The sequence below is a fragment of the Lytechinus variegatus genome, chromosome 5 (genome assembly GCF_018143015.1).
Source record: "Lytechinus variegatus isolate NC3 chromosome 5, Lvar_3.0, whole genome shotgun sequence".
Lineage (NCBI taxonomy): Eukaryota > Metazoa > Echinodermata > Echinoidea > Temnopleuroida > Toxopneustidae > Lytechinus > Lytechinus variegatus.
The window spans coordinates 11525374-11550728 of NC_054744.1; the positions used below are offsets into that span (position 1 = coordinate 11525374).

Here is a 25355-nt window from a genome sequence, read left to right on the forward strand (position 1 = left end):
TTTCGTACCAGCTTCATATAGGTGGTTTGAATTAAAATTAATAAAATGGCTGTTTTCAACTCACTGTATGGCCGCCGTATGACCGAGGTATAACTCTTTATGAAACAACACCCATCAAATACAAGTATCATCAAGAAAGCAACACATATTGGATCCATCCTTGGATGAATGGAGCTTAGTGAGGCTGATTGAGACATTGGGTGCATACACGATCCAAGTAGAAAATCAGCATCATAATGCGCATATTGACAAATACCCATCCATTCATTTCTATTTATAAGCCTGTTCACGGTTGTAAAAAAAGGGTTATTTGAGATAAACCATGAAGGTGGCTTTCAAATTCACTGACATAGGCATTTGTGATTTGATGACTATTCATGTATTCCTTTCAAAATATTAATTTTATCACATCTAAGCTGAAGAGTAATAGAGCCTTCACAATCACTGGTATTTGACAGTAGCCTAAACAATAGTCAAATGTGCCAAAGTCAGACAATAAAACAGATATTTTCAAACTTTATCCCCCAGCTTTATCCCTGATGTACTATTCTAGTCATCTGGTCTATACAATGCCTTTTGTTCTTAGATCTTAGAATTTGAATACTCAACTTGTAAAGCTTACGCAACATCTACATTTGAAAATGATAGTGCTTATCCTAATGAAAAATCACAAAGGTCATTTGAGAAAAGTTGATCATGAGCTAACCGTGAACTGGCTTATTCTCTTCATATGCTCTTTTTGATAAAATACTTATATTCCACCCACATTGCAGTAAATATCTTTCATTTAATCTATTCATCCATTCATAGCAAAAGATCAAATTATGAATTCAAATGCATTCAATTGATAGTCCATCAATTCTAGATCTGGAACTGCCACTCTCTCACCCACCACTCACCCACTAACTTGTTCGCTCCATCACTCACCCACTCATATACCCATTCATTCAATCAATCAATCCATCTACAAGACAATCTAGTCTTTAGACCCCAAGCACCTTAAGGCCTGGTCACACCGCCCAAGCGTTGTTGGAGCGGTCGTGGAGCGGTAGGGAGAGAGGGTCGAATTTCCCTCACAAAATTGGGAAAAAAATAAAAACAATCGAAATTGAAAATGGTGAACGGTAGCGAGGATTTTTTTTCTCCGCTCCACAACCGCTCCGACAACGCTCGGGCGGTGTGACCACGCCTTTAAAGAAGGCACCAAGTGATCTATTAAGCTATCACAGTGGCTCACAGAACCACCTTGTGCCCTAACTACAGCTGGTACATAAAAGGAATGAGATGAAACTCGGTCAAAATATGCATGGTATTATGCTAAAAAATCAAGAAGATAACTGAACTAGAAGTACATGTTGGTGTGACTCGATGGATTGCTCTAATTTTCCTTTAGAGTACAGATTGTCTCTGAAACATCTGGGTTCCTAAAACCTTATTGAGTCTAGTTATCACCTCATTGTGTACTGTGGCCTTTGTGATTAGGTGACAGAACTAGACTTATTCAGGTTAAAAAACACATCAAAAACTTTCAAGACATCTGCTATTAAAATGGCAATGAAATTATACATGTTTACCACACTGCATGTGACGACAATACCTCATTTTAAACATTACTCAGGATGCGATTGTGATGCCAAAAGCTTCAAAGCTTCTCTGAGCTACCATGATCATCAACTTCTCACATGTATATGTTTGGAGCTGGCAGAACTGTCTGGGTGGTCAGAGCATTGTTCACTGAAGAAAACTCTGGCCCGGTTCCACAATGGTATGTGATCAATGACAAAGTCCAAACAATGATTTTTCATTGGTTACTGCTCACTCTTGTGAACGAAGTGTGCATGTCTATCAATCGTCTTGTTTGGCTTTTTCAATTTGTGTGATTGATCTCATCGTTTGAGTGTAACAGTACGCACATCAAGACTTCAACAGGTTTGAAGACACCATAGTTCGATGAAACCAAATGGAAATGTGACTTACCTTTCGCTATCTATGGAGACTAAGGGTTGTTCACTTGGTTCTCTATCTAAGGCTGAAGCTTTCCATGGTACTGCCAATCTTTCTCTTGTTACTAGTATTGAACGCCTCGGCTGAGATTCCACCGGCGATGGTGAGTTGAGCGGTCTGTGGTGTGGGTTCCGAACAGCTTCTCGCTGTTTTTCTGTCAAATTTTCATAGTGAAAATAAAAAGATTTATAGTAAAAATTTGCAGCATTTTGCATCATTTCATATTACAATGATATACACTGTAAAAGGCACTGCCAAATAATTGTGTAAATTTAAAATTGATTTGTTTTGTGAGTGAAACAAAATATACTATGAACATACAAATTAAGAGTACTGTGTGTTTGTATCTTTATATTAAAGCAAGAAAATATCCTTTGAATGGTTCACAACAGTATGGCATATTTTATATAGAAGAAATATACATTTTTTAGTTCTTGAAACAAGTGGACAAAAACAAAATTAACAAAAAGTCCTATGGAACTTCACTGCTTTGAAAAAACATCAAGAAAGATTTGAGAAGAAAAGAGGCAGTGAGGGTGACAGGTGTACAATAAACAGGAGAGTAGGCCTACTGAATGTAATATGATATTGTGTAATACTGATCTTAATGTGTTCATATCTCTCTTAGATAAACATGACTGTGTACTACAATTTCAACCTCACAATGCTGGTTGCTACAATTACAGGCAGTTAATAATTATCTTCTGTGTTTGGGGATCTCTGCTTATCCACTCACTCATAAAGAGAGTAAATTAAGCAGTGTGAGTTCAGAATAAATTTAGGGTGAAAATAAGAACTTGCTGTCTCATCTTAAGAGTTTCGTTACCTGCAGGTGATCACCAAAGTCACTCCAAACTGAGTGAAAAACACTTTCACTCAAAATTCACTCTGCATTTGCAACAACAAAAAGTGACTATTTCCACTCCTCAAACCTTCACATCTCAGATCTTCCACAATATTACGGGGAAACCATCAAAGCCTGTGTTTTGAATAACTAAGAAATATACATTGTACTGTATATATGCTTGTATAAAAGAAATATGAGAAGTGATTAAAAAGATGCAAAATGACAGGTGTTGTGATTTGCGGTAACCTCTAGGACCAGCAAACCCTCATTGTCACTATTCAGAGAGTGATCAAAAGGCAAAAGCTGTCCAAAGATTGAAGTATTGCAGATTCATTATAAAATACTATACAATTCTACATGACATTCATAATCAAAAGGAAAAGGTGTTACCTTTAAAACTGAACCATACATGTAATTCTAAAAGTGCTATAATTTGATAATGAAATAAAAGAGAATATTCTGTTTCTTTCCACATCTTGAGTATTTCCTGCCAAACTGTTGACTCTTTGAACTTGCTTGCCGTCCTTAAAGAAATAACCTCTATCTACACCACCCACATAATACATCAACTAGTCAAAACACAACACAACATAAACACCTATCCATTCCATGTGTATCTTGAAGACATGTCTGTATAAAGAAAGAGGAAGTGAAATTCATGGCCTTGGGTGGATATTAGGGTAGGATTAAACCTTGATTGCTTGGCAACAAGAATAAAGGAGCAAGATCTCACTGGAAATATAGAAATGAAACTATATTTCTTAGCAAGCTATATCAAGTATCAAGCTGATTTTTAAAATCAATTTGATGCACAATTTGCTCATGAATGCTGCATCTTGTTTAAAACCATTGGTTTACTACTACTAGATAATGTTTTGATAATTTTTTCACATTACAAGTAAAATGTCACTTGTAAAGCATTTATTAACCACATTCCATAAATACTCAATCTTACTTCTCTGTGTTACTTCTATGGATGGGTTCTTTCATACCCATGTTATCACAAAAATACCTGGAAATTATTTTTAAAAAAACTATTCAGAATACAAAATACCCGATTATTTTGTGCATTCACAGCAACAGGAACCAGACTGAAGTTCCTGCGAGCCAGCTGAAACACTCTAATTTCTTTCCTTTTTTTGCCTCACATCATAAGTTCTTACATTTTGAGGTTTCACCTAAAAACAAAATCCATCCACCTTACCCTTGTGTAAGTCCCTACATGGTTAAAATACCCATGATTTTACACAAAAAAAAGAGATTTTGCAGAAAGCAATAACAGAATCATTCTGTAAATTCATAAAACAGGAATTTTTCTGCAATTTAACAGAACAGGTCTGTTTAAAAAGGGGAAAAGGGTGTTTTATTCAAGGAAATTTGTAAGATTTCGTACACCACATATCAATTTCCTGTAAGATTATGCAATCTGGTAAGATTACAGGTGTTCTCGAGACTCTGCTGCAGGAACTTCATTTGAAAACATCTAATGCTGCATTTTATAGCTCCTTTTCCTGACAAAACTGGTCAGAGGAATACAGTACCATGCTGGTTGATCACTTTACTGTGTTAATGGGCAGTTAGACTGGTCACTGTCTGCTTAATGATCTTTAGAGTTTCATTTACATTTCAGAAGACATAATTTCCACATAAAAATACAGCTACGTGTGGTAGTTACTGTGGCAATTTGTGTTTCTACACAGAGAATAATGAATGAGCATTTGTTCATACTGAACTTTCAGGAAAAAAATTGTCCCTCATGTTTACATCTACATTCCATTATCACAAATCATCTGCTTTAATACTTCCATAATAATTTTATTTTGAGGTATAGATCTTTTTTTCCAAATTTAGATTACCAATCCTACTTTTCTTGAAATGGGAGATAAGTGCCTAAGTTATTGCCCCAAATGTTAATAGTGCATGCCATTTTCAAAGAAAATCCTATAGAAAACAGATTATTTGCTTGTCATAATGTAAGAAAGTTATTGTGTCCTAACGATTCCATACGTTGTCTGTTATTTGACAATCATGTCTCTCTTGTGTGTGTCATTCGGGGGAGTAAAAACTTTTTTTTCCATTTTTTTTCTTGTCAGGGATATCATTTTTAAAAAAGTTATTTTCTTACCCCTAGGTTCTTGCCCCAAACCTATTTATGAAATCCTTGACTGGCCCCTGTCACTAATGCCACACAGACAATACCTTCGTTTCATAATTGAATTCATCTTTTCTGGGGACAGCTGGAACGGGATGAGAGGGGTTAAAGACCAATCGATGAAAGAGCAAATAATGCTCGGGGCAAGAAGATAGAATCCGGTAGATAAGATTTACTATTCATGAGACTCGCTCTCAAGGGATAGATTTGCACACACTTCTACTTTAGATATGAATCTATTATGAACGAACACAAGTGGCAAGGGTCACTTAGGTCGCCTGGTGATTATGCTAATGGGGGCCTTTTGCTCATCTCATTAAACTTTTCGGTCATTTTCTGATGGCCCGTTTCCAGCCACGTACGTCATTTTCTGGAGAACACTTGACCAAGTTGATGATGTGAGATGCTATATGTAATCTCTAATCTCTACCCCGGGTCTTTATCTAAAAACAGCATGAAGACAGAAAACAATGTTGAATCCATTTCGAATTTGTAGGACTGCTGCAAAATCATTACACAATTTCCATGTGAATTCTGCACAAATGACCGCATAACTCTGGACTAACAACTTCCTGCTTCCACTGAATCACTCCTTCTCTTTCTATACAAGTTTTTCAGAAGATTGTAGAGGCGTTGACACATAAGATCTCAAGGTAACGAGAGAATGGTATAATCATCAATCTTCAGATTTCACTATCATACTTGTGGATTATGCCACACAGAATCATCAAAAATTTCTTCACCCGTCTTCTTTAATTTCCATACATCACATCCTTTTGATATTTCTATTCCAATGCACAAGCCCCTTTTTCCTACCCACTCAATCTTTGCCTTGTGAATCTATATTCGTCACCCACCAAATCTACCATTCTGCCATATCTTCCACAATAATCCTGTCTTGGCACCTTTTCTAACAAACCCTTACCCACTCACAGTTCCTTCAAAGAAATGCAGATTTCTTTGATATACCATGAATGGCTCTGATCCTGTTGATATTTCATCGGCTTCAACATCAGACAAGATAAATTTCGACACGAACCAGCCATGAGTGAGGCTCGTTGTAATCCCATCATCATCATCACGCCATGCAAAATTGATGCCTTCATTTTCAGCTCATGGCTTTGGCAGCATTATACACATGACAATGCAAGCCATTAAGTAAAGAGGTTTATGCCTCATGATGTATTGCTATGGAGCCAGGTACAGCATTGTGGTTTATAAGACCAAGACTAAATACTTCAACCAGTCATCTTCATTGTAAATTCAGCGAAGACTATAAAGGGTGATATCTCTTTTAAGTGAGAAGGGTATTTTCTCATATAACATACCACAAGACATTATTGCCTTTTACTCCCTAGTCAATATTACATGACAGGTGTTTAATATGAAAATTAATAACAATATTCAATATTTAATATTATTTTCATCATAAATAATAAGTATAATAATGAAAAAAAAAATTGTGATTCTATGCTGAGCAGCGGTGTTACAAGTGCATGTGCACATTTTTTTTTCAAATGCTCAGAATGACCTGAAATGTACTTAAGTTTAGTCATTGAGTAATTTTCAGAATTTAATTTCTTTATGCATGCCTATGAATGCAACATGACTTTGATAACATTACATGATCTGGGGCCCGTAACACAAAACTTAGCAATGATTGTAGACCATTTTTCTACGATTGATTCGATTGACTACACTGTACTATCAATCATGAAGATCAAGCATACGATCGATCTCTAACCTTTGTATTACGTAACCCAGATGACCCTTGAACTTAAGTTTATATATCAAATGCATTTAATGATTTGTTATATTGATGTGATCAACGATGTAATTATACAAAATGGTGCCTGGATTTATATTTATATTGATGAAACCACCCCCTCCCCCAATTTCAAAATCAGCAATATTTTATTCATGGATTTTTCCTTTAAAGAAACACACCCTTACACTCCAGCTTGCTAATGAGTTAGCAGTCAGTATGCAATATTGAAAGCCTCATTTTCATGATTACTGCTGCGTTCTTATTAAACAGGCATTGGAACCCATTAGGGGATGGCTTTTGTGGAAGAACAGTTCTTGAGATACCTAATGACTTCATGCCTTCCTTCTATATATGGAGTCTCATGCAAACTTGATTAGGTGATTGGAATATTAAGAACCATATTTTGAAAGTTTCTGTACAATGCATCTATATTCCACCTTGTATATGGCTTGTATGGACTCGAAGGCCCATTTCAATCCAGTCGTCTATGATTAGCCTGCAACCCGAATTGGGCAAATCATGTTGGCCAGTTATGGGCCTTTATAAATTATAGTACAAAGAATATCACACCAAAGATATACTAGTTGTACAATGTACAAGTAGGCCTACAATTTAATATGTGATTCTTGGATAAACCTATGTATATTAGTAGTAGTAAACGAAAAAACTGATTGCTGTCTAAATTTCTTGAAAAGATTCATGTGGGACATATTCCACTCAAATCTTAAATGAAATTTTTTATTCAATGAAGAGATTTTTCTCCCTTATCAAATCAAATTTGAAATTTAAAAAAATAGCACAATTGAATTCACAATTCATTGCAAAATTTGCATGTGCTTAGTACTGCTTACAACACTTCCTTATACAAATATCATGTATGTCATGTTATGTATCTTATTTCTGTTTTGTGTCACCAAAAGAAACTTGAAATTTTGAGAATGCAATATCACTGTTCATTTTCTAACAATTTTAAAGGTCAAGTCCACCTCAGAAAAATGTTGATTTGAATCAATAGAGAAAAATCAGACAAGCACAATGCTGAAGATTTCATCAAAATCGGATGTAAAATAAGAAAGTTATGACATTTCAAAGTTTCGCTTATTTTTAACAAAATAGTTATATGAACGAGCCAGTTACATCCAAATGAGAGAGTTGATGATGTCACTCACTCACTATTTCTTTTGTTTTTTATTGTTTGAATTATACAATATTTCAGTTTTTACGAATTTGACAATTAGGACCTCCTTGCCTGAAGCACAAAATGTTAAAATAATGGAATTCCACATGTTCAGGGAGGAATGAAACTTCATTTCACATGACAATCACAAGAAAATCAAAATATTTCATATTTCAAACAATAAAAAACAAAAGAAATAGTGAGTGGATGACATCATCGACTCTCTCGTTTGGATGTAGCTGGCTCGTTCATATAACTGTTTTTGTGAAATGAAGTGAAATTTTGAAATGTCATAACTTTATTTTACATCCAATTTTGATGAAATTTTCAGTGTTATGCTTGTTGAATTTTTCTCTTTCTATTCAAATCAAGTTTTTGTTGGGGTGGACTTGTCCTTTAACTAAATTTTTCTTGCTTTGGTATTTCTTCCTTCATCAAAATCAACTAGCTGTTTGGGTCGGACTTGGCCTTTAAATACATACTCCAAAGAAAGCATAAAAAGAGAAGGGTAGAGGCAATGGGTTAACAAAGTGCAGAAAGGAACTAGGAGACAAGGCAAGAGCGACAGAGAGATTAGAAAGAACAGTCCTTATCTTCTAGGTTACTGCTACAGCCCACGGCCGAAAACCCTTTTTTCTTCTGAGCCAAGCCAAGCCGCAGTACACGCAGACACCTACATCTCTTTTGCTTGAGAGAAAGTTCAATCAAACCCTGGGTGTGATTAGCAGCACAAAGTAAATTCATTATCTCCAGCAATCTGCACGATTGAGAGTGGATTGTTGCACCTCAGTTCACCCGGAAGGGTTTTATTTCATCAAATATCATTCAGGGGGCAAGTAATAATTCTCTCATTTGAACACAATCAGCCTTCGAAAAAAAGAAGGGAAAGAAAATCAGGGGGGTGTTTCACAAAGATTTAAGTATGACTTAAGTCGCACTTAAATACCGACGCGTACAAGATATGCAACGCGCGCTCTTGTTGATAGATACGCATTAGTGCGCGTCCTCTTGAGACGATCTGACCAATGCGGTCAAGCCTTTCATACCGTACGCAACCCGGTATTTAAGTGCGACTCTAAGTCATACTTAAATCTTTGTGAAACACCCCCCTGGAATGCATTTGATGATCTGGCGAGTAGTTTAACTGGCTTTTTTATTCTTGGGCATTGAATGAAGTAGGGGGGATGGCTATCTTTTTATTCATCATCCATGGGTGAAATAGAAAAATAAGCAATATTTTCAAACTTCGTATTTTTTATATACTTTTTTTCAAAATTGCAATATTTCAAAATTCATTGGAAATTACACATTTTTCTTTAATATTATGATATCAGCATGAATAGCTTTGTTAAGACTGAGATCAGTAGTCAATAATATGAAATATTTAGAAAAAACTCAATTGCTTTACGTAATGACATAGTTATCATAATTTGCAAAATCAAATATCCAAAAGCCTTTTTTACCAATTAGATCAAGTTCATGTTTACAAAGCCAATACACTCCTTATTTACAGAGCAAGTACATGAATTTGACCTTTTCAAACAACGTAAGTCCTTGGGAAAATTGATAAATAATTGAATATATATATTTAAAGAAAGCCCTCGATAATGTTTAATGAGATTATAAATGCAATAACCTTGATAATACAAAACTGATCCTTTTGGTCCTAAGAGTCTTTGCTAAAAAATTGCGGCTTCCGAGTTATTACATGTTGCCTCAGTGTAATGTAGCATGATGTATACCCAAGGAAATGATAATCATACTGGCTTACTGTTTGAACAAGCCCATAGACTGTTTGCAAATAGACTCTATTAGGGGAGGGGTAAACACACTTTCATTCAACCCTTCTATAAACTTTGAAATTGGTATTTTCAATATTTCTTATGCAAATAGATTTTTTTCTACATATGTGCAGGTAAGATTCATTCTTTCATTCAGAGATTAAAAAAAATGATATCTCATTTGCAGTGAATGATAATATACAAGTATAATGAAATGATCTTCAAATAAAATGGAAGATTTTCAATTTATTCAGAATACAATTAAGCCCATTTATAATTTTAAATACATTGATTTTGTTCTTTTACAAACTAACCTCATACCAAAAATTTATGGTAACTCACCTGCTATATAATTTTTTCTATTTTCATTATTCGGTATTGAAACTAATTTTGCTAATTTTGGCTAAACTAATATTTAGCCAAGCAAGATAAAACAAAATTAGGTGGGATGTCACAGCTAAGATACACACCTAAACTTTGCTTTAGGGTAATATTTAAATTCACTTGCTCACCCAAAGAACAACAACATGAATTAATGGATGTCCTCTCTGTGCGCTTATTTCCCCCCCCCCTCTCTCTCTCTCCCTCTTTTTCAATTCTTTCATTGTTTCCCTTTCTGTCCAGCCTCTTACTCTTAATTGTACAGCAGTAATTGAATACAGGGGAAAGTGAGCTAACGCATGCCTTCAAGACCCTTTTGGTCAGCCCGATACTTGCTAGCAAGCGTGGGAGGAATGACGTCATCGTGACACAACCACTCAGATGTTCTCATTGTTGATGTCTGAGAGCTGTTTGTTTCCATACCAAATATAACATATCCAAATAATATATTCATTTTTTCACCTCTCAGAGGATTTGCAGCTCAATTAAACCCACACAAAGTACATGCATCAGGAAAAATAGATGAGTACAGGTGAATGTGTAATCTTTCACTATAGGTTTTTTACAGAAAGTTAAAACAATGTGCTCTTTATCCTTGACAAGGAACTGTGTACCATTATAGCCCAAGGAAGCAAAACTGTAAAATAATTTGAAGTTAAAACCATTATTTTAAAAATCCACCCTGAAGTTCAAGGACAATTATCCCTGGCCACATATGGAACTTTAAATGAGGTTCATGGGTAGTAAATAAGGTTCAGCTTAAGTTCAATGGCTACTTTATATTTAGAATGTGATTGAGATGAGATCACGGATGAGTGAACATAATGAGATTATGATCACTTTCCGAGATAGAGGCATGAAAGTCAAATGAACTGAACTTGGAATTAGCATTGATTCATAAAAGAAAAACATACCTATATAAATTGTGATATTTTTTTTTCTTTACTACATGTAGTTAAATTTGCATAGCAATGGTTGTGATGATCCAGGGACCAAGATTCAAAACCAAGGTCAAGTCTCAAACTGGTAACTATGGCAAGACATAATTCCTCACTATGCATCTGGGGAACATTTCATCTGACAAGTACTGTTTTATCCGTCAGTTACCATAGCATCGATGCCTCTCAGCCAATCAGAATCAAGGAAAGATTGTCAGATCTGACAATTTGTTGGACAAAAATGTTGATGAAACGCTCCCCTGTTTTACCCCATAGTTACCATTGTAACAGTGCCTCTAAGCCAATCAAAAACAAGGAAAGTTGTCAGGTCTGACAACTTGTCTGGCAACAAATGTTGATCAAATGCTACCAAGATGTAGAGCCATCAGTTCTCTGGTATTACTTGAGCTACAGTCACAGCAATGAAACCCATTCCAAACTGACGGGTGGTATATTCCTATCACAATAGTGTAATTAGCTTTTGCTGATCAGAAATTGGTTGATTGTTGGTGTGACTAAAGCATTTAAAAATGAAAATCCATAATTTATTGTTCGAAATAGACATGAAATGAAATACTCCGAAAATTTGCTTTGCCCAAGTGATCGTGGGCCCGGCAGCCGCTGTGCAGCGCCAGATCGACGAGGCTCTATCCCTTTAATCGTTGAACGCCAAACAGGATAGCAGCAACTCCTAGCTTTTAACGTCTTTTGGTCTGACGCGGCTGGGGTTTGAACCCTGACCTCCCGGTTGTTAGATGGACGCTCTACCAACTGAGCCAACACACTGCAAGGTAGTCTCTCTTACCCCTTTCATAAACCTATCCTCCAATTAGCCGCCTGAGAGTAATGCGGATAATTCAACAAAATTGCGTTCATAAACTCTGAAAATAATCCACACTATTTTTACGAGCGCCCGTCCTGAAAAAGGAGGATAATCGTCATGGCAACCTCACACACCCCCACCGATGCGGTTGCGTTGGAAAAGGGTGACCTTGTGACCGCTCCATGGCAATTATCCGCAATACTTTCGAAATGCGTTCATAAGGTCAAAATCTGGTCCCGATGCTGCTATTATGCGGATAATAGCAGCATCAAAATAATGCGGATAACTCTGGTCCTCCTCCGATTTTACGACCAAATTATGCTGCTATTAGCCACATAATTGGGTTTATGAAAGGGGTATAAGTCATCTCCTTTTAATAGTGAGATGGCCTTTGCACTCACCATAATCCTTTTCCTCACATTATCAGTGGAATACCTTGCAGGAATTCCATATTTTTCCAAGCAATATTAACTGTCCCATGTATGCCTGTTTGTGTTACTTATCCTCAGAACTGTTGGTTTTCAGCTAATATTTCTTGATATTACAAAGATGAGTTGATTTCAATGTACCAGATCTAGATCTATGATAATATGGTGGTAATTAACCTTGATTTTAAAAGCTTTCTCATGAAATTAATTTTTTGCTGCGATTACTTACCTTTAACATTATGACTAAAATTTCAGAAATATGGTGAGAAAATTTGGCACAAGAGCAAACATTAATTAATCACAGGATGTGATGGTAGATCCTTCAAACAGAGTGTGTGTGATCTATAAGGCTATCCATGTACGATGCGATACACTTGTGACACAACCTCATATCTCAATAATTTTGTTTTTGTACAACATGTGCATGCACATTAATATACCAAGCAAAGCTTGCACTTAATTAATCTAGACGCTCTGAAAGAAAGATTTGAGCAAAACATAATGAATTGGTTTTTATGCTGCATCTTTTACACCTCTCACATGTTGTAGTCATTTCCCCGGGAGGGGCGGCACTTACACTGACGAGTGGATACCATGCGCGACCCAAAAAACACGTAAAACAGATGTCTTTTTCAGGATAGGGCATGTACGTAACGTGATAAGGTTGTCAAAAACACTAAAATAATGAAAAAGGAAAGGAATAATGAAAAAAGGAAAGCTACGTGTCTAGGGTCAAATTTGCTGGAATGATAAAACAAAATTAAAATGTATGTGTTTAGAGTCCGATTTGCACGAGGTGTGGAAGGTGGGCCGTACTAAACCAAATGGTGTGCAAAGGTAAAACCAACGGCCGACGGACCTGTGACATGACAATAAAATATCGCTGTACTTGTTTAGGGGTTCATTTCAGGGAATTCTTGCCAAGAGTATCATTTTGTTTCCAATCCTTGTTAAGGGTAGATTTTCACACGCCAATACTTTTTAAGAGGTGCATTTTCAGAATGTGGAAAATACGTGTTTAGGGTGCTTTTTGAGAGCCCATGGTCGCGCATGGTATCCATTCGTCAATGGAAGTGCCCCCCCCCCCCCGGGTCATTTTACAGGTTTTACTGCATCTAGCATCTATGGCCTAATGTTGAAAATACATTTTGTATTTTCTCATTCACACATCATGGCTTTAGGGAACAGGTCGAAAATATATAATGAACTCCCACTTTATCTTCGCAGACCCGACACACTCACTTTATTTAAAACTGGCCTTGATAAATGGATAGAAACCTTTGATCTGTAAACGTTTGATTGACAGGGGGGGGGGGAATTAAGGTTTAAAGTATCCTTAAGTACATGTTTAGGAATGGTTAGGATATATATATATATTTTTTTTTTTTTTTTTTTTTTGTAATTGTGTCTAATAATTATTTTGTTTACCACTCGCTTTTTTGTATTTTTTGTTTTTAATTAATAATATTTTAAATACGTGTTATCATTAATCTATTATCTTTTTTCATGTTACCTTGACTGGACCTCTAGGAAGAACAGAGCCATTATATCAATGGCTCTGAATAGAGTGATCCATCCGTATATTTTTATGTGCATGTTTATATATTTATATTTAATATCATATCTTGTGCAATGTATTTTATTGTGATTTTTATACGGTAAATAAAACCAAACCAAACCAAGGTCAACATACCAATTGTGCAATTTTTTATTCAACTTTCTGACCAATCAATCATCCCAATAAAAGTGAATTGAAACTAACATATAAAGCACCTATGACTGTTCAGCCCATGTTTTTAAACTTTGATTCAATACTCAACTATCACTATGTACGTATGGGTCTGTAAAAGGAGACTAACTGTGACAATGTACCCTTTTGCAATGATGAATCTGCTGCCCAATCTAGCTAAGCTTCCCAGTGTTTCCATGCCAACCGTATCACATTCAAAATTATCTATACATGAGACGGATAATATGCAATTATTGCGATATAGACCAGACAAAGTTGTGTGAAATAAAATTCAATTTGAATGAGATGCTGATTAGCTTCAAACAATAATTATTCTGATTTCTGTATGTGTCATGATAATTATCAAAATTCGGTGAGTCAAGCACATACTGTACACGTATGATCCCTTTGTAACTTATCTTTTTTATACTCTTTTTCTATCCCTTAAAGTCCTACAAGTATTTTTTTCTCTCTTATTCTCTCTCCTAGAGCTGTTCTCCTCTCCAGTACCTCCATCCTTCTCTCTCTCCCTCTCTTTGCTAATTTTCCCTAAAATGTTCAGGGGTAGATAAATAGCAAAGTGTAATTAGAATCGCATTAGTGCCCCAGACACAATGAATTGGCTTGGACATGCTGTACACACATATATCCTTTCCTACCACATGCATGCAAAGCACATCTAATCCTATTAATTTACAAACATGCTAATAAAGCAACAGGTACTGTATGCGTTGTCATTCCTCAGTGTGTAGTGATTAACAAGAATAATAAAAAAGAAATTGGATTCTTTAGTAGAAGCGTGGAATGCAAAAAAGAAAGATATTAAATACCATGAAATTCATTTATTTATTATTTATTGTAGAGGACCTAATATGAAATAAGATGACACTGACCCTCCACATCCATAAAAATCGACTGATAATGTGTATATTGAAATAATAAATGATAATTATATAGAAAAAAATCTAGAGTTTGGGTGTAAAACAAATATCAGATAGAGAAAGTAAATATCAAATTCAGGAGTAATCAAAGAGATTCTTAACTTAAATCTACATTTCAAGAACATGTACAGTATAAAGAATTAATTAATCTGCTCTAAAACACCAATCCAATATCACGTTTTGTACTAGTGTATAATCATTTCATTTCATTTATTTATTTATTTAAATACCACAGAGATTAAAAAAAAACATACGATCAGCTAACAAGCTGATTTTCAGCATGTCGGTATATAAATAAACAAACGAGTACACCACCAGTCAGCCCTCTGCAACCCACCACTGCACTATAAAAGCAGAGAACAACAGATCTAGTGGACCAAATTTATTGTTCCCCGCTTCCACAGCGCAGAAGTGAGCCAAAGACGGCGACTGGTAGTGTATTTACAAATCAAAGTATCATACAAATCAACAAACAATAAACATGAATAATATTTACAAAGTATGAGAATATTAAAAAAATCATGAATGACTATATTTCATGCATGGCATGCTGCAACGTACATTCCACATTTATTGACAAGAAACTGTCCAACCAAACATATGCGTTACACTGTACTTTGACTTTATCATCAGCGACCTGGCCATGAGCAGCATGCACCCATAAACAGGTGGCAATGAAGATTGAGTGTACTTCGTGATTTAATTATAAAAAAAACTGGATTGAAATCAAGTAGTATTCCTTGGAGCTAACAGTAATGGGAATTCATTAATTCAGCAGTAAGTCAAGAAATGAAATATGACTGGCGCTATGTAATTTGAGCCAGGTAGCCTTGACAGAGAAAAGTCTTGAAACTGCTACTGGAAATTGAATTGAATCTGGTACCAACAGCCCTTGAAACAAGAATTTAAAGTCCACTAGTTGTTTTGTCATCAGTATCTTCCTCTCTTCTACTCTCTCACTCCCTGTCTACCTCTTCTTTCCCCTCCTCCTCTTTTTCTTTCCTTCTTCCTTAATCTTTCTCCTTTTCCTCCTCCTTTTCTTCTATTCCTGATTCTCCATCTTTTCTCAAATTATGCACTTTTCTCAAATTCTCAAGATTTTCTTCATACTCTTTCCCTATCCAGCTATATAATTCTACTATTAGACATATTTCCATGTTTGGTCACTATCTATCTAACATGTACATGTACTATTACAGATATTTTTTACCAATATAAACTTCTTCTTGACCAGATCCACGACCCCCCTCCCCCCCGTTAAATAAATAAATCATTCGACATACATGTACATGCACTATGTAATACTAGTAGTGCTGTACAGGGAAATTGCCAAGTATATCCGACAATTCTTCAATTTTAACATGATCAAAGTAAAAGATTACTCCCCAAATCTGAGAATATGTAGTTGAAGGCTATATGATGCATATATTAAAGCTTAGATGATAAAATGAATATTAATTTAGAATTACTTGGTGCACTTTTGCAAGAAATAATATTCAAAATTTTGGATTTTGATATGTTACTCTGTTCATTCTTACAAACAGTTCTGAAATACATATTTTTTCTCGTTTAATTGTCATAGCTTTTCTTCATGCGCTGATTTGATAAGAGAGAAACAAATGATCTGTGTTTAATTTTATAAGCAATCATTACAAAAAATGTCCCTCTTTAGGTGAGCCTGAGGATATAAAAAAAATAGCTTGCACTTCGCGATCACATTAGCCAATGAAATATGTATTCTTTTCGTGAATTCCTACAAATAGTCCTTAAAATTTTCCCCTTTCAGGTAAAGTATATATCAAAAATTTCAGCTCACCCTTCGTACTTGCATTAAAAGCTTAGTTAGAATCGCATCGTGGGATTACTTCTCCCTAAAATGTCCCGATTTCATGTCTAAACATCAATCATTTTTAACTCGAGCCACAAGCTCGCATTGTTTATGCATTATGTTAATGGTTACAAAAAGTGCTTATAATATCAAGTCTTAAGATCTCAATAATGCTTTGTGCTCACATTCAATGTTTAGTTAGATACGCATCATGTTTGTGATTAAAAAAAAAATCAGAATATTCCATAATGTCTTAATATTCGCACTTGTATTGACGTTGTTTTATTTCGACTGGTTGTGTTTTTACTATAAAGTGTAGTACGTATAATACACTTTGAAAGGGGCGCGATTTTAGCACTTGCCCCCGGCGCCATTTGTCATCGATACACCACTGCAAATATAGCACTCATGCCTTATTTTTGATACTCTCCATTCATTGCAAAAAACCTTTGAGCCCGTCAAAACACATGCCACTATATGTCTATAATAAAATAATAGACTGGAGCATTTTAGTCTGGTGATGTGATCAGGTTTTCCGACTCTAGCCTTGGAAACAGTCTTCGCTTCTAAATCCAAGCCAAGGCATAGTTTCCTTCAGCAAGAAATTGATCCACATTGTGCTGCACTCAACCCAGGTGAGATGACTGGGTATCCAACAGAGAAATTCCTTAAATGCACCATGCACCTCAAACAGCAGCTAGAGCTAAAGCTGGGTAACATCTAATGCACCACTGAATATGAAACTACACGATCGGCACTTTATAAATGATTTTTTTTTGTGCTGCACTCAACTCAAGTGAAATGACTGGGTACCCGACAGAGAAATTCCTTAAATGCACCATGCACCTCAAACAGCAGCTAGAGCTAATGCTAGGGTAACATCTAATGCGCCACTGAATAGGAAACTAGAAAATCAGCACTTTATAAATGATTTTTTTGTATGTTTTGTAAATCACCTCTTTACTGATAAATCATGTATCATATTAAAACAAAGGCAATAACTCCAGGATATTGGTTCTTAATGAACAAGATACAGGGTTACATACAGTTTAGATGTGAACGTTAGAGTGTAACAAATAGATGCATGTAACCAAAATATTTAAATAACAAAAATAATGATAGTTGGTATGCACATTTTGAAAAGAAAATTGAGTAATATACTAATAATTCATTGCATAATGAATAAGTTAAACATTTATTTCAATATCAATATTTTCATTGTTAATGTTACTCACCAAGTTTAACTTGCAATGAAGATGGCTTCCTAAGGTTTTTAATGGAATGTCTACTAGAGGGTGAGCTGGTTATATCCACATGGGTTGTCATCCTTTCTGTCTCCAGCATCTAAAACAAACAAGAGATTTGAAATGATTTTACTGACTCCTCATGCCATGTCATGGATAACGGTTTCTTTACTACTTGATACAAGAGATACACTACCGTACTTAAATATCTATGAAAAATTAAATTTGCAACACTTCCCTCCATGTATGTCACTACATATACTTAAATTATTTAATTGTATTGATCTGATCCACTCATTTTAAGTATTGATACTACTGTACATTTTACACACTGTATTCTACTTTTCTTAATGCATAATGAAATTATTTCAACAAGACTGATCTCACATCCTGAATTACAAAAAGACTTCTTGTCAATAATAATTGATGACCTACAGTTTAATATGAAAGTGACTGGTTTAGTATAACCAGTGCATGAAAGTAGAGCTTCACTGCATTCTGTTTATACTACGCATATTTTATGTTGATCACTATAATCACAAGGTACATGTACATGCAGGTTCCAAATTAGTAAACACAATTAGAGAATTTCATAGCAATCCTTAGCAGTTCAGCTGGATGCAAAATCATGTAACACTTTCAGTAAATAACTAAAGTGTACATGCACTAGGGCTGATATCGATAACCTCTTTATCGCTAATCTTGTCGATAATTGCGTGTTTTTTGGGGGGTGGGGGCATGACAGTGATTATTCGCGAATGCAAAAAAGTGAAAAAACGGATGGAATTCATGGAAGTGGCCTTTTGAAAGTGGCTTTTCAAATGGAAAATGTATTTTTCCTCAAAAATGCACAGAACAGCAACAGAAATTACTCCAAAATCTCAACAAAATACAAATATTTACTGGCCAAAAAACAAGATCTCCTATAATCATGACAATCAAAACATCGAACTGCATTCGACTCCATTTTTAGCAAAGTACCAACACAGGAGGCAGAACATGGCCATGTGTTGCTGCCCTCTATGTTCGAAGATGTACATCACAATATCAAAATGGCGGATAGGCGAAAGACATTAACTGCTCAGAACGATGTCCAAAAGCCCCAAAATAATCGATAAAACTTCATCCAAACCTAAAATAATGCTAATTATGTGAAAGGTGAAGATAGATTTATGCTACATATCGTCGCACGCACCACGAACCGTCCTCTCTGCGCACTTCGACGCGAAAGTTAGTTTGGCAGAATACGCATTTAAAGAAAAGCTTTTTTTAAAACCAGCAATAAGTGCACCTACAAGGAGAGCAAATTATTTACCTGCATCCTCGTTCAATAGTTCAGGTTCCAAAGTTTCATCCCATATCTTTATATTTTCTTGAAGTTAATTATCTACGCCACAGTGGGCATCGTAACAAAGAGGACGGTTCGTGGAATAGATACAGTGCGCGATATGCACTGTATCTATTCCACGACCCGTCCTCTCTGCATCAAAGTGCACAGAGAGGACAGTTCGTGGTGCGTGCGACGATATGTTCAAGGATGTTATGTAATCATTTACATCCGATGAATGAGGTTTTTAAAGCATTCTTGGTACAGTGGCAGATACATGTTCGAATTCTGACCAACGCGAGTATTGTGTCATTGCTATACAATGCATAAAAAATGCCTAGGCCCTATTGATTATGTTGTTTTGTTGACAGATAAGTGATGTGATAGATAAGTCTAAGAACTACCGGTAAGTCAAAAAAATTTATACAAGTTTATACAGCCACGCCCTTTGAAGAACAAATTTACCAATCAAAATCTCTTAACAGTTACAATATCCCACCTGTTTGATCTGTACTGAATTATTCTTAAAGTCAAAACTGATAATATAAAAAAATAAACTGATAGTTGTAAAGGAGTTAGTTCGAACATTTTTGACAAAAATGGCTGTTAATTTAAAGTCCAAATCGATTTTATTCAAGAAACAAACATATATCTAAGGGCTACAAATGTACCCATAAAATTCTTTGACTCTATGATAGTTACTGAAAAATCCACCTTGAACAAGACCATCTCAAGTGTTCCAACTTACCCCATATACGTGGTAAGTTGGAACATATGGGGTAAGTAAAGTTGGAAAATGGTATGGGGTAAGTTGGAACACTGCATGGTCAATTAAAGAATTATATTAAAACTAGTACACGGTTTTAGCTTATTTGCTTATTTTTCTTTTTTTGAACTTTGAAAAATATTAAAGGTGAGTATTCTTATTTGTTGAACTTAATGATTTCTATTACACTTGATATACAGCCACTCACGGAAGCCCACAGTGTAGTAGAATTCTGCATATTATTTTGTGTGCATTTGATTTTACAAGCAATTAAGTGTATCAGCAAATTCCATGTACTTCTGCACTAAATTTACATATTGATCGAATGTATTTTTTTAACAGCAACTCAGTAACAAAATGGATATGGAAGCTGACACTGTATATGAAATATAAATAGTGGCTTTCATGAAAAATATATGATGCCAAAATCTTAGGTAGGGGCAAGGTTGGGGATGATTACAGCCTAGGAACACACACCTTTAACTGTACTTTGAACTATTCATCTATACCATACAATAACAGAACTGAAGAATGAAAAGGTAAATTATGCAAAGAACTATTAAATGAACATCGTTGTCAAACATGAGATACAAAGTGTGGTACCATACCCAATAAAATGCACCTAGCATGTAGAACAAAAATACCTTGGGTAATTATTTTGGCAACTTATCACTAAATATATTGCAGTTACATGTAAGATTTTAAACCAACACATTTGCTATTCCAAATATCCCCTTCAATTTTGTTCCAACTAACCCCAGAGGCCAGTGTGACATTTACAAGCTTACAGCACAAAAAAGTACTTCTCCATGGCATATCAAGGCATATCAATAATCTTATTTTGTAGCTTGGTACGAGTGTCTATCATACTCCCGATCTGGCCAACTTGATCTATAAACTTCTCTGAAATACTAAAACATTTCTGAAAGAAAAAATATTACTCAGCAGGTGAAAAAACAAACATTCCTTTCTAACTGCACCAGGCTTGTTGCACATGTGTTGTCTGTAAGCCTGAGTCATATCGATTATTTTGAAAACCGGTGTTCGACAGCTCTAATTCGATCGAACATCGATGCATCGAATATTGAAGGCGGGGAAAATTTAGTCTTGTTTTTGCGTCGATGCGATGCGCTTTGCATATTGCACTACGCACTGACGATATGCGCTGGCGTTGGCCGGGTGAGCGTTGCACAAGCAGATGACAGAGCAAAGTTCGTTTGTATTTTCCATGATCACAAAACACACAAAAAAGGCCGGGGACCAAAGCAGAATTCTTCCCAAAATATCTTCAACAATGATATTTGCAGATGACAACATATAAGTTTAAAATGAAACAATAATAAAGACATGAATCACGCAGAGTCGATCCGAATGATTTTCGGTCGACTAGCATTCGCAGTCCATTCACCAGCCCCGTCCGCAGCTCCGTACATTCACTCTCCCGAAACGACAGGCGTGCTTGACGTCAGCGCCAGCAAACAATTGCAATCAACGGAGAGCGCTGTAACTTGCCTGAGATTGTGTAGTTGGATCCAAAATGAGCTCCAAATAAATTTATTGGAATAAATACGTAATTTTCTCTGGATGGTCATTTGAATTGCTATTCAATGCTGATATAACGATTGTGAGGAAAGATTGTGGAGTATGAGTTATGACGATGTTCGAGAATTAATCCTGATAATGACAATCCAGTTTTTAGACGCAATTAAGCATGCGATCAAAATAAATACGAATGTTTCGAATCGAGCCCTAAATTCATCTAAATTATTACGATTTAACAAGATTTTATGGTCATACTAAGAATATTGACGATGTCAGCAAAGTATGTTATGTTCATATGGAAGAAATAATACTGGGATTATTTCTATTGTTATTCCATCTCTGGACGTCTCCTCCAAGCTCCGAGAAAATAAGCACAATGCGCATGCGTGTTTGATGACGTATGACATATTTTCCCATTCATGAAATCAGAGCCCAAAGTTGGGCACAAACTAGCTTCAAATTGATGGGAAAAAATATCAAACGCAATTTTCTCTGTTTTGTCATGTAAAATGTTATTATATGGTGATATTACGAACTTGAACAGAGTTTTTGCATGTAGACAATGTTCGAGAATCAATCCTGACGTGATGATTATATTTTTTAGACAAGTGCACTTGCTCGACTCAAGAAGTCAAGTCGATCGTCATGAGATGTCCGCCATTGAAAATTGAAACGAAATACAAACGTTTCACATCAAGCTCTAAATTCATATTAATGATTATCATATGCAAATTATTGTTAAATATTATGATGAAATAATGTTCTATGGTCATGATTTTAATATTGTTCATGAAAGCAAGATTTATTTTACGTTGATCGCGTCAATTTCCGGCCATTTTCTGGTTTGATTAAAGAACAGTACTGTGCATGCACGATCGATGGCCACGACTTCCATTCATGAATTCATCGTGCATAAATTATCTCGGCACGAGCAGACGAGTAAGACTCGAACTACGATTAAGTTAACTATGATCGAAATGAACTTCAAATCAATGGTGAATAGCATCATAATTACTTATTCGGTTTCATTTTGGGGGCAATAGAAATCAAGTAAGTAGTAGTAAAGTTGGACATTACTGATATTTTGATGATTGATTGTGTAAACCAAACGAATCGGCCGGCCGACGTATTTTTTTTTTTTTTCGATGCACCGATTTTGCAAAATCTGCACCGTGTTCGATGACATCGATCGAACACCGATTTTAAAATCGATTCGACTCAGGCTTAGTTGTCTGTAATATGGTGGATGGCTGTTGCTAGTGGCAATAATCGAGGGCAGAATCGCATACATTTATTTATAGGTATTAAAGAAAATCATAATTCAACTTACCCCGCGTTCCAACTAACCCCAACCTCCCCTATTTTGTAATTTAAAGAGAAAGAGTTTCAAGATGTGTATTCATAAATCATATTGGACAGTTTTTTGTGTTAACAATTTGTACTGTTTCCACTGATCCCCCTCCTACTCACTTTTCTTCAATCTTATGAAATTTAAAAGAATATAATATCATTTACGCCCACAACAAGGTATGTTATAAGGTATTATCATAATAGTGACAATTGTAATATTCATAATTCTATTTTCATCAACTTTCAGGTTTTGTAATGATCATTACCCTTTGATTGTCTTGTACTTGTAGGTTTGAACAAGAATTACTCTCAATTTTTTTTTAATGGTGAGGACATAAACCTTCAAGACAATTCTTTGATGTCTCAAAATATACACCTATGGAGAACCAGGAAAGTATGTCTTCAATGGTTTAAAGTACAATGTGAGTGAACATTTGAAAGAGATCTCTTGATGTGAGAAAATATATTTCTATTAACCTATCAAAAAATCAACTTCTCCAAACTCTTTCACTAAATTTCTTCAAGTTCAGGTTTAAAAGGAACTAAAAGCCATGATTTATTCATCTTGTTTCAAGTTCCCTTTAATCATAATTAATTATTACTTATCAGTTTGATTTTGTGTATTATTAAGAATGCACTATCTTTAGTATAATACACTAGTTGTGCTCGTTTCCACAGCCCACAGGTGCCACACCCTCCTTTTTTTTCTAGGTAAAAAAAATATTAAAAAATAAACACCTTATTTTTGCAACTGGACGTACATGATCAAGAAAAAAAAATACTTCTTGCAATTCATAATGGTTCATACTCATAGATAAGTAAACAATTGAGAGAACTGGCATTAAGACACTGCAACACACAAAATGCAATCCGGCGGCAGTAAATAAAACGAACAGCGATATCCGTGCCCCGGCATACATCACTTGAAATGGTATTCCAAAAACAATACACACAAATCTAGCAATGGGTCCAAGCTGGAAAATAAATGAAAATTACCATATGATTCCAAAGTGAAAGAATAATCGCGTGAATAAAAGCTAATGATCCCGTTCAAGAGAAACACCTTACCCGTGTGTGTTCGTTGACTGATGTTGCATACCCACTGTCTGTTTCGTCATCTTCCATGCTTGCTCCGTGGTGAGGGACAATTTTTTTCCAGTCCAAGATAAATTAGATGGAGATCACCATGAATTGGGAAATTGTCTGCATCAGCTGCTGGCGATTTGGTCATGCGCCATCTCGCGGTAAATGGCTATATAACTTTTCCGTTGTTTTATTTTCCACTTCAATTTCGATTTCATTTTTCAATTACATAGTGAGTATATAATCACATTTGAATTATACACAAAAATTGATAACATTAAATATTACATTAGACAATTATCATTTTGAAATAAAAAATAATTGAAACATCAGGAAATTAATTATTTTGATCGAGTTTGGAGTAGGACCATATTGCTTTGTTATTATTTTGTCCGATGTTGGAAATGATCATTCTTTATTTCCTGCAAGGGATTTTTTAAAGGCATGATAAGAGATAAGATAATGGGTTTGCACGGGCGAAAATCCAGGGAGTGGGGCGCCTGTCCCCCCCCCCCACTTTTTGGAGGGGTGGGGATGGCATGTACAATCATCCCCCTCCCACTTTTCAAGACGGCTTTTAATTGTTTTTTTTTTTTTCAATGAAAGGTTAATACTACTGCTAAGGGTGATTCATCTTTAAATGCAGTCAAAGTGCTTAAATTGGCCTATTTTTTTTCATTCTAAGTACGAAAATTTTTCCTACACATCACTTAAAAGAGGTTTTCGACACCATTCTTTCTCTCACCTACTGAAAATTTGCTCGTTCCCTATGCTCAATCGCCGCATTTAAATACACTCTGTAAAAAAGCGATTTTGGTCAACGTCTTCCAACTAGGGGCCTACTGATAATTTGCTTGCTCGCTTCGCTCGCATTTGGATATTAACTGCAGTTCAGAACCTTTATCACTACAATATAGCTATTGGAAAAACATTGTGAGAGGCCTTTAACTGAAAGATGAAAGTATCATGCACATGGTTATATACCCCCGTATACATAGCCCTTGGTGTGGGGGTGTCACCAAAGTTTTGAATTTTCAGGTGAATATCACCCCCCCCCCCCACTGCTTGGACTGGATTCATGCCAGTGTGGCCTTGACAATCTCGAGGGAGAGTTTGTTTGGCTTTATCATGTTTACTGGTTTTTAAGTGGAATAATAAACACAACGCATAGTGCACTCTTACATCCAAAATTATTTTCTTCTTCTCTAGATCGGTAAATCAATTAGCATTGTTTAAAATTGAATTA

The 25355-nt window shown here is 35.5% G+C and overlaps 1 protein-coding gene across 1 annotated transcript; it reads right to left on the bottom strand.

Moving 5' to 3' along the window:
* Positions 1-1175: 1175 nt before the first annotated feature.
* Positions 1176-24230, bottom strand: LOC121415339 (protein FAM219A-like). Its single transcript, XM_041608517.1, has 3 exons — positions 24095-24230; positions 18033-18141; positions 1176-2158 (listed from the first exon to the last, which is right to left on the bottom strand). The coding sequence occupies exons 1-3, from the start codon at positions 24149-24151 to the stop codon at positions 1974-1976; spliced, it is 351 nt and encodes a 116-aa protein (XP_041464451.1). The 5' UTR covers positions 24152-24230; the 3' UTR covers positions 1176-1973.
* Between the last annotated feature and the right edge of the window lie 1125 nt (positions 24231-25355).

Bases quoted from the DNA above. Each gene is read 5' to 3' on its own strand.
- LOC121415339 (XM_041608517.1), bottom strand. From the start codon at position 24,151: ATGGAAGATGACGAAACAGACAGTGGGTATGCAACATCAGTCAACGAA. The intron at 18,142-24,094 runs GTAAGGTGTTTC...TGTTTGTTTTAG, and splicing joins CAGTCAACGAACACACACGG to ATGCTGGAGACAGAAAGGAT. The intron at 2,159-18,032 runs GTGAGTAACATT...AAAATTTGACAG, and splicing joins TTCATTGCAAGTTAAACTTG to AAAAACAGCGAGAAGCTGTT.